Genomic DNA, 13,612 nt, shown 5'->3' on the forward strand with positions numbered 1-13,612 from the left:
CAATGAACTGTGAGTTTCAAACCCATAAATAAGGCCAGAAGGACACATCAAAGCTTTCTGAGCACCCGCTACTCTCCAAAAGCAAAGCTGAAGCCACTAATGATGGCAGCAGCAGCACCCTGCATATTTAATGTGTGGGTCCCTGGTTGTCATTGTGGAACATTGCTCAGGTCAGTGGAGCAACAGAGCATTTCAGGGCTCACAGATGGTGGGCCCAACCCCATCCCCCTTGCAGATGGTGGTTTCCCATTGATGCCATATGAAAATCTTTTCTCAGGGATCTACCAGAGGCTATTAAATAGATTTCACAGAATATTCTGAGTTGGAAGGGACCCACGAGGATTGTTGAGTCCAACTCTTAAGTGAATGGCCCCTATAGGGCTCAAACCTACAACCCTGATGTTATTAGCACCATGCTCTAACCAACTGGGCTAATCTCAAAAGTCAGAAAATGTGACCCAGATCAGGAAAGTTGTATGATGCTGACAGCTGAACGCAGGGAGGGTGTATTAAGGGAAAGATCAACTAGCTGTGTCCTATCTCCCCGATGCTTTTTATTAGGTACCTGTGGCTTGGATATAGTATTTTGAGTGAGGTGGACCTTTGACCTGACCAACAGAGAAAGTTTTATATCTTCTTGCTCCTACTTAAGCATCTGCCCTGGAGCACATGAAACAGTGAGTACACGTTTTGGTAAACAGGCACAAGGATCTTTCATCCAAGGCTCCGAGTGCAGTGCTGGCACGGCCAGGGGGTGTCAGACAAACACTGGTACGGTGTTGCTCTCCACAGGGCCCAGTTTTGGGATCAGCCTGTCAGCCTGGTGCAGCGTCTGGGAGGGTATCCTAAGGGGAATGGAGCATGGCAAGGACATCCCTATGGTGCTCCAGGTGTGGCATCCAGGGGATTCTGGCAGGAGAAGGGGCACAGCCTTCAGGGAGACCAGCTTTTCCAAATGGTGGAAGTTTTGTGTAAAACACACAGCTTCCAGGTGTGTTACCTGCTGGTTTGGCATGGAAAAGCCATGTATGAATGACTTGTAATTCAGAGCTTAGAACAGCACCCTGAGAAACGGCTTCTGGGCCCACAGCTACATAACCACCATAACGAAGCACAAAACTTTTTTCGGTAAAACGCACAATAAATAAAACGGGGGGGGAAGGGGGCGGGCGGGGAAGCCTGTGCAGAGAAACCCTGGGAAAAGTGGAGCGTCTGCAGCAGAAAGGATTCTTTCGTGCTTCACCGTGACCCCCATCATCCCCACCGCTTCCAGCGCCGCCGCTCCCGCTGCTGCCGCCGAGCGGAGACCCGCCCCACTTTATCCGTACAACATGGCGGCGTACAACGCCCTTGCACCTCCTCTCCGTACAACATGGCGGCGCCCACACGCCAGCACGGCCGGGAGACGAATGGCAGTGGGTGTGTGCCGCTATTCCTTCCGGGTTCCAGCGCGCAGCTCTTTCAGTGTTGCCCCGCGCGTTTCCGCTTCCTCTTCCGGGTCCGGCGGCTCCAGGTATGGCGGCGCGGGCCGGGGGCTGTGCGCGTCTATCCGCCCCCATCCGCGGCACGGGGGGCGGACAGGGCGACCAGAGGCCCCGGGGGGCTGTGCAGAGGGATCAGCGGTGCCGCTGCCGCCCGCGTTTGGGCTGGCGGTGCGGCAAGAGCTGCCCGATGGAGAGGCCGGGCCTCCCCAGCAGGGCCCGCGTCTCCCGGGCCCCAGTGAGTGGCTGCGGTCTGTGCCTGGGCTGTTACTAACACAGTTTGCTCTCAGATGAGATAGGAAACCGCGCGGCTTGCTGCAACTCAATCTGCGGCTTTGCCAGTTGGTTATAAAATACGTAGCTTATTATAAAATACGTAGCTTATTATAAAATTGCCTGTGCGGTGTAAGTATGAGCCTGGTATAAGGGTTTTCATCTACAGCAGTGTTTTTTCAGCACACAGAGCCTTTTCAGGTAATATAATATGCCTTTTCATTGGCAAGTTCAGGTTTGAACAACAGGATTATAAAGTCCGAGGCTTATGTTGATTATAAAATATGTAGCTGCTAAAGCTTTAAGCAGTTTCTTCGGGAAGCGTGACATCACGTGGGCAAGACCAGGATATTGAGCAGTGTGCAAGTTAGTTCAAATGGATCCTCATTGCAAACCATGCTGTAACTGCTGTCATTTGTTTTGTTGTTTTTTTAATTGTGTTGACTATCAGTGATGAGGAGATGCTCGAATTTTATTACTGCAGAATGGACAGATCCTAATTTACACCTGGAGCACAGGTGGTGCTGTGATACATGAACTTCTATGTGGATATCCAACCCTTAAACTAGTGCTGCTTTGGTTTTGGCTTCCTTAGGTGTAAAAAATGGTTCAGCGCCTGACCTACCGCCGTAGGTTGTCCTACAACACAGCTTCCAACAAGACCAGACTGTAAGTAAGACAGTTTCTAAGAAAACTGACATTGTAAGAAGGTGATGGTTAAGTTTTGGTTGTTACATTAACTGAGTGGTTTTTTTTGCTGTGCTCAGGTCCCGAACACCCGGGAACAGGATTGTTTACCTTTACACCAAGAAAGTGGGAAAGGCACCCAAGTCAGCATGTGGGATATGCCCAGGAAGGCTTCGTGGTGTAAGTATGAGCCTGGCTGGCATAAGGGTGTTTCTCCATAGCAATGTTTTTTCAGTACAAAGAGCCTTTTCAAGTAGTGTGATATGCCTGTTTATTTGGTGAGTTCTTGTTGTAATAACTTCTTTAAAATATTTTTGTTCAAATAGGGTAAGGTTTAGCTGGTAAAATGAGATTTGGAAGCTCAAACAGTAATTGCTTTTTAATGCTTGAGATTCTTGTTACTGTTACATTTAAACCCCATTGTTTTATAACATGTAACTGAACTTTTGAAGCTAGACAAAGTGATTCTGTGATTTAAAAATCTAAATTGGATCTGTTAGACTTGCAAAAAAAAAAAAAAGGGTAAGCCAACCTTTAGAAAACTTTAAGGAATGAATGTTTTTAGCCTGATATTTTTCTTCCAAATGATTTATTGATGTAACATCAATGCTTTTAACAGTTATGGAATGCTTGAGTAATGTCTATCTTTGAGCAATTCCTTGGGAACCCTTGGGAAAACAGTCTCTTACTATAAACAGTTTTTTTACAAACCTGTTGGTGAAACCCTATGATAGAATAAAAAGATCAGCTTGGGAGTGCTGAAGGTGGCACATACAATGAGCTGTGACTTCAGTCACTTCTTAGCGTCTTGAATATCAAGTCAACTTCAGGTCTTGCTGCTTTTTCTTTAAAACTATGAAAGTGATGTTTTTTATATGGCTGTTACCCAAAATCCCTGTCTTATGATACACTTCCTGTTTTTGCTCTCCATAGGTCCGTGCTGTACGCCCCAAAGTTCTCATGAGGCTGTCCAAAACGAAGAAGCACGTTAGCAGGGCCTATGGTGGTTCTATGTGTGCTAAGTGTGTCCGTGACAGGTAAGCTTACAGAAAGGGAACTTCACTCTTGAGGTTACCTCGTGTGAGATTTTTACATCTCTCTGTGTTTTCGTAATGTGGACTAAAATTTTGAAGACTCTTGTCTGACACTGGTGTAGTGAAATGGAGAGGGTCAGCTTGGAGCATGTGAGCAGCAGTGTCTGTCCCTGTCCTTTGGACTGAGCTACTTACTGTATATGAAGCTGCTTTGTAGAGACCTCATGTTCTTCATGATTTTATACTGTGCTGCTGCTTGGGTGCTAAAGTCTGCTCATGCAGGATTTTTGTTTTGTGTTCAGCCCCCGTAGACTTTTCTCGTCTGTTGTCCTATTCTTTTGTCTTACACAAAGTTACTAGTGCAAGTTTAGTTGAATTTCTCACCTCTTTGTAGTGTTTTGGGGTTCAGAGATATTATTTGGTTGCATGTTAAGCATCTTTATGTGATTAAGCTTTAAGATGGCCTTTGCTGGGCCTCACTAAATTCAGTTTTATTGTATAACAGCTGTACATCCTATACTTCCTTGACAAAAGTTTGAGGAAAAATGTATGACAAAAAATTATGTCAAATTTTGTCATCTCTGTGAATGGCAACCAAAGCAGATCTCCAGCGTCAGCAGTCTAATGACAGAGGGTTTTTTTGGTTTTGTTTCTGTTGGGTTTTTTGGGTGGTGGTTTTTTTTTTATTTGGTTGGTTGATTGATTGGTTTTTTTGGCACGTGGGAGTTCTTAAATTACATTAGGTGCTACTGAAGATGAGTTGTTACAGCTGCAGATCCATAGCATAACTTTACTGTATTGAAAACCAATTTTTTTTCCCTGAGTGTTTTTCCAAACACTTAATGAGCTTGATAGGTATTTTTTAATGCATGAGTATGTCTTATTCCTATTCTGCCTAAACCAAAAAACACAGCTCCTTCCCTGTAATGTTTGGGTTTTCTCCTGTACCTGCTTAGGCATCTCTGGTAGGTTTTGGGTACTGCAAAAGTAGCCATATATACCAAATGCATATGGAAGGTACTTCAGTGTTCAGAGGTAGAAAAGTGAGTATGGTGTATTTGTGTTTTAACTCAAAACCATCAGATAGGCCATTGATGTATGAGTACTGTTGCATAGGTCTGTCCATCTGCATGCTGGCCCTGCATATCTTGCAGAAATAGCTGAATTTGGGCATGACTTGACCTGTTAGGATTTTCCCTGTTGATGTGCAAAAGAGCTTTAATCCTGACAGAGGAACTGTTCCTGGTTTTGATAACTGGATGCACCTAGAGTTTACCATAGTTTTGTGGAAGAGGACTGACCATGACTGATCACACCAGTGACGACTTAGCAGTTAAATTAACTTGCCAGTTAGGAGTTCTGCTTTTTGCTTTCAGATTGGTGAAGACAGTAACTTTCCCAGTGTTCAGCCATTGGGTATTACCTTGCTTGCCTACAAGCCACTCACCTTAAATTTGTAGGCACAGTAGACCTTCTTCCCCAAACCACTACATTCATCCAGTGCCACTGTCCCTGTCTCTTGCTGCTGGCAAGAACGTGGACAGTTTCCCTTTTTGCGTAATTGTGGAACTAGCACCACATATGCAATGATGTTGGAGACTGCAGAATTAATTGTAACTTGTGTTATTTTTGTGATTTTTACTGAAGTAGGTAGATACATGTCCCTAAGTTGTTTTTTTTTTCCAGGATCAAACGAGCTTTTCTTATTGAGGAGCAGAAGATTGTTGTGAAAGTACTGAAGGCACAAGCACAGAGCCAGAAGTCAAAGTGAATCTATTTGTAGTTTCATCCCAATAAATGAAAGCTCCACTTCTCTTGTGTCCTGTCATTCCATGTTCTGTTCAAGGCTGGTAGGAGCTGCTTCTCACAGCTTGTAGAATTCAGAACTGGGTTTTGCAGTTTTGTTTTGCAACAAAACCCGTAAGTCAGGATGCTCTGTTCTGTGCTGTGTGCTACAGGGAGATCAAGCAGGTGGAACAAGGTCTGGTTAAACAGGACTCCCAGCTCTGCCTCTCAGTCCTGCGGAGGGATTGGAGTAACTTCGAGCAGTGCAGGTTTTATTTCTTTATGGCAACAGCTGTGTATGAAGTCATCAGAGAACTTGGCTCAGAAGAAAGTTTGGACTCTGAAAAGGAGAAGCAAACCATCAAAAGGCTGGAAGAAAGATTGTCAGGTGAAGAAGAGGAGAGCTAGTGTAGGCCTAAGGTAGATAATTTTTTTTTTAATTGTATGTGATACATTTACCATTACTTGAATCTGAAGGGGAGGAATAGTCTGACTTCTCAATACCATTGCTGTACCCACTAGCAACAGTTGCACACTGCTACATCTGAATCTCCTGGAAGAAAGCTGCGGCTGCTGTATCCTGTTCTTTGGGTGCTTCCTGGGTCAGCACTTGGAGGTATGATACCAGCAGAGCTCCAGGGTGCAGCTAAGGCAAACCTTTAATGTGTCTTCCACATTAGGTTTTAGAGGAGCAATTCAGGCCTCTGGTATTGAAACTTGAACCAAAATTCTGCTGGTTTATCACCAAGGATGTAATGGTAATGTAAAAAGTGAAAATGGCTTTGCTTCATTCTGTTTTGTAGAGAGCTCTAAATGTGCCTCTAATGCTATCCAGGAGTGCTTTAACGCACTCAGGATAATTCTCGTGTTACCTGTGGGTACAGTGGTATTCCTTGCCCCCAGCTCTGAATTTTTAACTGCTTTTAGTATCTGACAAGAATGTATTTTTATCTATTTTTACCAATAACTTTTTTCAAAAAGTGGTAAGTTCCACCATGAGAATAAGAAAGGAGGAGAAACAATTACTGAGTGCAGAGATTTAACTGGGAGCAGTGAGGGTGCCAAGAGGTTTCTAAAGTCGCATGTGGAGTGCTCAGGCTGTGGCTCTGAGGGATGTGTGCAGGTCCCTCCTACCTCATCACACTGTGCCCAGCTCTGCAGCCTGTTAGGCTGTACAGTCAGCCAAGAAACAAAGGACAGCAGACTGAGTTGGTGAAAAGCCCTGCCCTTTGGTGGCAGCAAGCTAGTGGTTTGGATGAGGTGCCTGCCAACTCACAGCTGCCTCCTGGGTGTGACAACAGGAGGTGGCTATGATCCAGGGAATCTGACTTAACATCGTGCATGGTGAAAGGAGCTGTACCTCCCCAATAATTTTTTCACGGTGTCCCAAGTTCTTAAAATGATTCTGTCAGTGTACTCAAAATAAATGTTGCAGCTTTAAGTTATGAAGCGTTTTTCCTCAGCTTGGGTTATGCTAAAACTTGTTGCAAAGGCTGTAGCTAATTAAAGGAGGTTTATTTAAGACTAACATTAGTACCCTGACATTTTTAGGTGCCGTTACTATAGTTAGTTTATGAAGTTAAAATTTTATTAGTTGTCTTCCTGTGTTAGTACAAACTTCAGTACTTCAGCATGCTGGAAAAGTTTTTTTAAAGCAGAAGCAGCAAGTAGGGCAGGCATGTCTAACCTGCCCCAAAAGTGCTCTTGTTTTGCTTTAAAAGCTGTGAGATTAGAGTTTTCCTTCAGGCTCTTGGAAAGGATGCAAGATGGAGGGAGAACACTTTTGGAATAATGAGGGTAAGAGTCATAAATGTCTGTTGACAGGCACAGAGGGAGATTTTCTCAAACAGAAAGGCCAACACTAAAAATAGCTAATTATATATTACATGATTGCACTGAGAGACAGCAGTTCTGAGTTAGAAGAAGTGATATTGCTGCTGTTGGCAGAAATAAAAGCAGTCGTTAGGCAAAATGTCAGCAAAATGGTAAGAAGGCTCTTAATTTCTTTTTTAGCAGTTTGAGCAGACAGTGCCATGTGAGTATGGGGGCAGTCATTTGGGGCAGGGCTGGGCAGTGGGAAGTAGGCTGGATGGCTTGGTCAAGTGGGGCGAGTTCAGCTGGAGCACGTGTTTTTAAATGCGCTCCTGTAACCTGGAGTGAAGGGCTCTCCCCTGCGCCTTCCACGAAGCAAGAGGAACTAGACAAGCTTCCGCTGAAAATAGGGAGTTTCTTCCCTATGTCCTGCCTGGTGTGGCTGGTCTGGGCTGATGAGGTGCTTGCATGCTTGCAGAAGTGTGTGAGCTGATCTGTAATGCACAGGTAACCCGGGTGCTCTCAGCAGCTACTGCTGGATTGTGCCTTTTCTCCCTGGTCTCGCTGTGCAGCTGTCGGGGTCTTCTCTGGCTGCAGGTCAGGATGGGCACCACATCCACAACATCCCAAGGGGCGGGCGAGGGGCATCCCAGCCCCACTCTCCCTGCACAGGGACTGGGGTGAGGCTACTGTGGATCTTGTTCTATTCCCCAGCGTCGAGCGCCGGTGTTCCCGCCGGGCACACGCGTGTGCCTATCCCGGCCCCGCGGCACCGGGACCCGCCGGGTGGACACGTGGCTGCCCGGCTCGGGGGCGGGGCCCGCTCACTGACCGCGCCCCCGACCATGCCCACCGCCTGGAGCCGTTACTCGGCACCGACACGTCAGGTCTGCCGGGTCCCGGCAGGTGAGTAAGACAGATAGATCATCCGGCGGCGGGCGAGAAGCTTTTCCGATGTTTTTACGCAGAAAAAAAAACTTGTCTTTTTTTTCATGCCTATAATTTCCGTCTGGGCATAGATTTCGAGTGATTTGTTTAGTTTGTAGTTTTTAAATTTGTCAATTTTCCCCTGTCAGGACTCGGCAGCCCATTTCCGCTTCCGCTTTCGTGTCCGGCCGCGGAGGGTTCGGCGGCGGCGGGACGGGTCGGGCAGGGAGGGAGGGAAGGAAGGAAGGAAGGGAAGAAGGTAAGGAGGTAAGGAGCAGCGGCGCTGCGGCTGCCCCTGGGACCGCACCGCCGCCATGGAGACGCTGTACCGCCTGCCCTTCGCCGTGCTCGAGTGCCCCAACATCAAGCTGAAGCGGCCGAGCTGGGTGCACATGCCTTCGGCCATGACCGTGTACGCGCTGGTGGTCGTGTCCTACTTCCTCATCACCGGAGGTGAGGCCGCGACCGGCGGGGCGGGCGGGAGGCCTCGCTCACGGAGCAGCTCTTCGTCGGCCCCTGCCCCGGGCGGCGGAGCCGCCGCTGATCCTTGTCCAGGTCCGACCCTCGGCCAGCCCCGGGCGTCCCTGCGAGGTCAGGGCCGTTCTCGCTGCTGCGTGTCAAAGACGGTGCTTGTTTTCCTTCCCACAGGAATTATCTATGACGTGATTGTGGAGCCTCCCAGTGTGGGGTCGATGACAGACGAGCACGGACATCAGAGGCCGGTGGCCTTTCTGGCATACAGGTAGGAGCAGAGCCCTGTCCTGCAGATGCCCAAGTACAGGGGGAATAAACGCCGCCTTACGGAGCTGTGCATCTGCTTTTTTTTTTGCTTTTTCTTTTGAGCTCTCTGTGCAAGGCAACTGTTCTATATCAATTCTTGGTTTGCAAATACTTAGAAAAAAAAAAAGAGCATTGAAAACAGTTGAAATTGAAAAGCCTAGTCCTAAAACTTTAAAAAATGAAAACTCTGATAAAAAAAAATGTTTTGAGCTTGCAATACTTCTGTTTCCCGCTGTTTGAGTTGAGTTTTATAGTGGATGCAGATACATTTGATGGTTTTTCATAGCAGCACACTTGATGTTTGTGAAATTTCTGGTTCTGGCCTTTTAAACTCCAGTGTAGTTGGGACTCTTGTGTCTGAGGGTGGGGAAAATAATTACAAGTATGCAACAACAGTGTCTTCTTGGAGCCTTTTACTGAAAACAGTCTAGAGACTCTTGGTAACAGATTGGTCTGAAGACAGTTAAATGCACGTTTGTAGCCATGGGTATTTTATGTATGTGGTAACAAATACCAAAAATATTGTTTGAATCTGTGAGGTCTGTGTCAAGCTTCATGTGCAGATTTTGACTTGGACTAGATACAATACATATTTCAGACTGGCTTGGATTGTTCCAGCGCAGATGAATCTGGCTGCTGCAGGGAGTTGCTTACACTTTAGCCCAAGACAGTGTAAACAACATGAAAGAAGACCAACTTTTTTGTTTTCAGGATATGAGGCATTAATGATAACCTTTGTTTATGTATTAGCATGCATAGTTGTTTCATCAATGCCAGTTTTATGAGATTACTAGTATTGTTAATTACAAGGATAGGAAACTGGTTTGGTGACTGTGGGAAGCAGGAGATTTGTGATCCAGGTGCAATATCCTTTCTGCACCCTGTCATCTCCTCTCTCCACCTGAGCTTTGTCAGAAGGAATTCTGGCTGTCTGGACTGACAGAGAGCTGGGACACCCTTGGGCTGGGTCCCTGCAACGGATATGTGCAGCCTCAGCGAGCAGGGAGCGAAACATCCTGCAGGCAGGAATTGCTGTGTGCTGCAACCAGCATGTGCTTCATGTGCTGACATATTGCTCTGAGTGGGATTTGTCCGGAGATAAGGACTCAGGCACTCTGCCTAAACATTGGGATGGAAATAGGAGGATCATGGTTCCATGCCTTGAGCCATCTGTGTAACTAGGGACTTCCTTGGAATAGATATTTCTGAAAACTGATGAGCCTGTGCAGTAGCCATTAGTGTACACTACTATGTGTAAATCCGCTGGTCTGTTTGACTGGTCACCTGCAGACTGTCAGTCCTGGAGATAAGTTACATATTGAAGTCTTGATGTAATTGTATAAAATTGGTTTCCTGCTTACTTTTAGTTAGAAAGTCAGCCATCAAAATTAAACATGCTATGTGTTTGTACAGCAAAAGCAGGTTGACTAGATGGGGTTTGAAATGTAAATGATTTCTTTAATCTTTTTCTGGTTTCTCTTCTTCCCTTCACCCTTTTTTTTTTTCCTTTAGAGTAAATGGACAGTATATTATGGAAGGCCTCGCATCCAGCTTCCTCTTCACAATGGGTGGACTAGGATTCATAATTCTGGATCGATCCAATGCACCAAATATCCCCAAGTTGAATAGATTTCTTTTGCTCTTTATTGGATTTGTCAGTGTGCTTTTGAGCTTCTTCATGGCCAGAGTTTTCATGAGGATGAAATTGCCGTAAGTGATTTAATTATCTTTCAGCTTTTCTTCTCCTTGTGGGCTCATGTGTGACATGTTAAATTTAAAAGTAACAGCAAATACAGTGATCTTTGGCTTGACTATAAGTTGCTTTTTTCAACACTTTTTTTGGAACACCTTGAGTGAGGTGGGATGCTTTGGGAGCCAGCTACTGTAAGGTTGTGCTGTGGTTAAAAAATGGCGACAGTTCTTGGTATGTAAAAAAATACAATTAGTGAGTCTGACTTGGTCAGTGTACTTTAAAATTCATTGTATGTACTGGTCAGGTAAAAGTAGTTACAAATTAGTACTTTGAGGAAGAAGAAATTGTCAAAGAAAGGTAAATAAGTTCTTTATAGGGACAGCATACTTTAGATATCATAACTGGAATAATTGATGGTAGCAGTAGTAAGTGTTCAGAAACATCCAAAGCAGTCCTAAAGTAAAGATGATGTCTGGGTTTTTGTTGTTGTTGCTGGAAAACTGAAGCATACAATGTATATAGTGTTTTAATGCATCTATATTCACAGATCAAAAAGTAGGAAAGGTCTGGAGCTTTCAGACTATGCAAAATCCAAATATCTAAATGCAGGTTTTCCGATTTCTTCCCTCCTTGTTATTTTTCAGTCCATCTGTTTAATTTAGAAGAGCTGAAACCTGATGTCTGGGGGTACTGGTACCTAATTTTTGGAGTAGCTCCATGAAGTGTTCATTTAATAGTGACCGTCATTCTTCCTTTCTTAAATATTTTTTTGTGCCTCTGCAGCGTAGTTAGAATTTTTCTTTAATAACACAGAAGTGATGGGTTCCCTGGCAGCAGAGAGCTGGATAGGAGCCTGCTCTGTATTCTTGCTTCATTGATGCTATATATTTTTTTGTTTCATTGAGTACACGTGTGTCTTAAGAGGTCCCTTTCTGAAATTCATTAAAGAACAGAACTTCAGAGAAATGGAAGAGAAAAGAGAACAGATTTGTGTTGAATGCCAGAAAAGATCAGGTTGTATTGGATACCTTAAAACTGGTAGTTTGTGTGAAGGGTACAAATAAAGAACCTTTCATAGGGTGTAGCATGGGCTTCAGAAATTCCAGACAACTATCAAAGTTGGATTTAGAATAGGCTATTCCATTTTCAGTGTTCATTGAAGGAAATCAACTGAGAAAGGAGTGTGTAGTTAAGATGGCCAAATAGCCTTGATCAGCAGTTGTTTTGGCAGTCTAAAGTTTTGTTTTGAGATTGTACATCTCTTGATTTTCTGAGGAGTGCTGCCTGTGTTTCCTCTTTTTCTGACTTATTTTGTTTTCTGTAGGGGCTACTTGATGGGTTAGTACCTCTTGTGGTGTATGAAAGCTCAAGCTGAATTTGCTTCACTTCATGAAACGTTTAAGAAGAAACAGGAAGAAACAAGTTCCATAGTCACCATCAACAACAGCAAAGAGACCTGGCTGTGAGAAACAACTAGGGAAAGAGTGCTTCCTCTGCAAACAAACTCTCACTACCAATGGCTGATTTGTAGTACTCCAGCAATGTTTTATCATTTCTGATGTAGAGCTTTTGAAAAAGAGAAGTCACCTAGCTGAGTATTTCTTTTATATCCCAACTCAGTATGAAGCTACCTTTAGCTCTACCTAAAATGAGTATTTGCCATTGACTTGACAGTTCTTTGTTGCAGGTCTGTCTCCTCTTCCCTGTGTGGGACACTTACATGTGTGAATCAGAGAAGAAACACCTGAAACAATATTTCCAAGTTATAATCAGAAAATTAGTAACTTTGGATGTTTTACAGCTGAAATACCATGTGTCTGAAATTATTTCAAAGGCACCTTTTGCCTTGATATTACTGGCTCTGTGTGAGCAAATCCAGACATGCACTGGGAAAGGCAAACGGTATGAATGTGCATTTTTTTTTTTTTAAGAAAAAGTGTACAAAAGGAGCCAAATAAAACTTATTTTCTACAAAATTATTTTAATTCTATGCCATCTGTGAAGCTTTTTCTTGTGTGCCCATCTGTGAAGCTTTTTCTTGTGTGCATGGACTGTTCTATATCCAGACTTGAGATGCCATACCGTGACCATATAATTTCAGTTCTAATTTTCACTGTTGGATAATGATATTTTTTATTTTCTTTTTTAATATCAGGGACAAGAAACCTCGTTTTCCTTGAACTTGTACTGTATGCAAACAACATACTGTTATCAGTAGCCAAGAAAACTTACTTTTTTAAGCTGCTGCTTTTTTGTGTGAGGGGCAAGGTTCCAACTTAATTTGTCCTAATTTTAAAAGATTGAATGTTGCTGGTATGTTTCATTCAAGTAATGTATTGCATTTTGGAGGAAGGAAAGATCCCTCTGAATCTCCATAAATGTCTTTTTTTTTTTTTTGCAAGCCATATGTGTTTGAAACACTATTTTAATCAGTATAATAATTTTCAGTGAGAAAACTAATTTATTCCTGTAATTGTGAAGTAAGCATTACTGTTCACATACTTTATCAAATTTCTGAGCTAGATTTTAGTCATCTGCCCTTGGGATGTCACTTCTACTCTCTCATTCTTACGTGCAGTGTGACAGTTTTTCATCTGTTCATCTTACATGCTTATCATTAAGATTTAAGGTAGTTTAAGCTGTTTTATGAGGCTCATAACTGCAACGTTTCCAGTCTTTTGGAAGCAATTGTCTTTTGGTCACTCTGGTTTTGATGAGACACATGCTTACCTTCAAAGGGGAGTATTGATATTATGTAAGTAAATAACTAGATACATAGATCAACCTTTTAATGCATCTGAATATAATCAAGATTCTCTGGCTCAGTGCTTGTTCCACGGCAATTCAGCTTCAGCCTCCCAGATTTGCAGCTGGTTCTAAATTGAGCATGCTCTTAAACAGTGGTTTTAAAGGCATAGTTCAGTGCCTGTGGTCTGTGGAGTGTGTTTCATTTTAATTGCATGCCAGGTGATGTAACTTGAAACAACAGATAAAGCAGACATAATTGCAAGGTAGTAGTTTTACTCTCCCAGAACTAAGACAGTGACACTGTCTGCAGCAAGGAAAGCTGAATGAACATCACTTATGTTTCTTTGGTCACAGGCTACAAGCTAGGTCTGGTATGATTATCTGCCAAAGTA

The 13,612-nt window shown here is 43.9% G+C and overlaps 2 protein-coding genes across 3 annotated transcripts; both read left to right on the top strand.

Moving 5' to 3' along the window:
• The first annotated feature begins 1,470 nt into the window (after positions 1 to 1,470).
• On the top strand, positions 1,471 to 5,288 carry RPL34 (ribosomal protein L34). The gene is made up of 5 exons (XM_064652082.1): positions 1,471 to 1,513; positions 2,350 to 2,423; positions 2,522 to 2,621; positions 3,375 to 3,478; positions 5,162 to 5,288. The coding sequence occupies exons 2-5, from the start codon at positions 2,359 to 2,361 to the stop codon at positions 5,244 to 5,246; spliced, it is 354 nt and encodes a 117-aa protein (XP_064508152.1). The 5' UTR covers positions 1,471 to 1,513; positions 2,350 to 2,358; the 3' UTR covers positions 5,247 to 5,288.
• A 2,887-nt stretch (positions 5,289 to 8,175) lies between these two features.
• Positions 8,176 to 12,451, top strand: OSTC (oligosaccharyltransferase complex non-catalytic subunit). Of its 2 annotated transcripts, none has more exons than XM_064652081.1 (4): positions 8,176 to 8,452; positions 8,648 to 8,741; positions 10,292 to 10,489; positions 11,797 to 12,451. In XM_064652081.1, the coding sequence occupies exons 1-4, from the start codon at positions 8,314 to 8,316 to the stop codon at positions 11,813 to 11,815; spliced, it is 450 nt and encodes a 149-aa protein (XP_064508151.1). In that variant the 5' UTR covers positions 8,176 to 8,313; the 3' UTR covers positions 11,816 to 12,451. The 2 variants fall into 2 exon arrangements, with proteins under 2 accessions (XP_064508151.1, XP_064508149.1); XM_064652079.1 differs by having other exon boundaries at positions 8,210 to 8,554.
• The last annotated feature ends 1,161 nt before the right edge of the window (positions 12,452 to 13,612 follow it).

The sequence above is a fragment of the Pseudopipra pipra genome, chromosome 4 (assembly GCF_036250125.1).
Source record: "Pseudopipra pipra isolate bDixPip1 chromosome 4, bDixPip1.hap1, whole genome shotgun sequence".
Lineage (NCBI taxonomy): Eukaryota > Metazoa > Chordata > Aves > Passeriformes > Pipridae > Pseudopipra > Pseudopipra pipra.

Excerpts from the sequence above, each read along its gene's own strand:
- OSTC (XM_064652079.1), top strand. The coding sequence starts at position 8,314 with ATGGAGACGCTGTACCGCCTGCCCTTCGCCGTGCTCGAGTGCCCCAAC. Across the intron at positions 8,555-8,647 it reads CGCCGCTGATCCTTGTCCAG|GAATTATCTATGACGTGATT; the intron begins GTCCGACCCTCG and ends TCCTTCCCACAG. Across the intron at positions 8,742-10,291 it reads GTGGCCTTTCTGGCATACAG|AGTAAATGGACAGTATATTA; the intron begins GTAGGAGCAGAG and ends TTTTTCCTTTAG.
- RPL34 (XM_064652082.1), top strand. The coding sequence starts at position 2,359 with ATGGTTCAGCGCCTGACCTACCGCCGTAGGTTGTCCTACAACACAGCT. Across the intron at positions 2,424-2,521 it reads GCTTCCAACAAGACCAGACT|GTCCCGAACACCCGGGAACA; the intron begins GTAAGTAAGACA and ends TGCTGTGCTCAG. Across the intron at positions 3,479-5,161 it reads GCTAAGTGTGTCCGTGACAG|GATCAAACGAGCTTTTCTTA; the intron begins GTAAGCTTACAG and ends TTTTTTTTCCAG.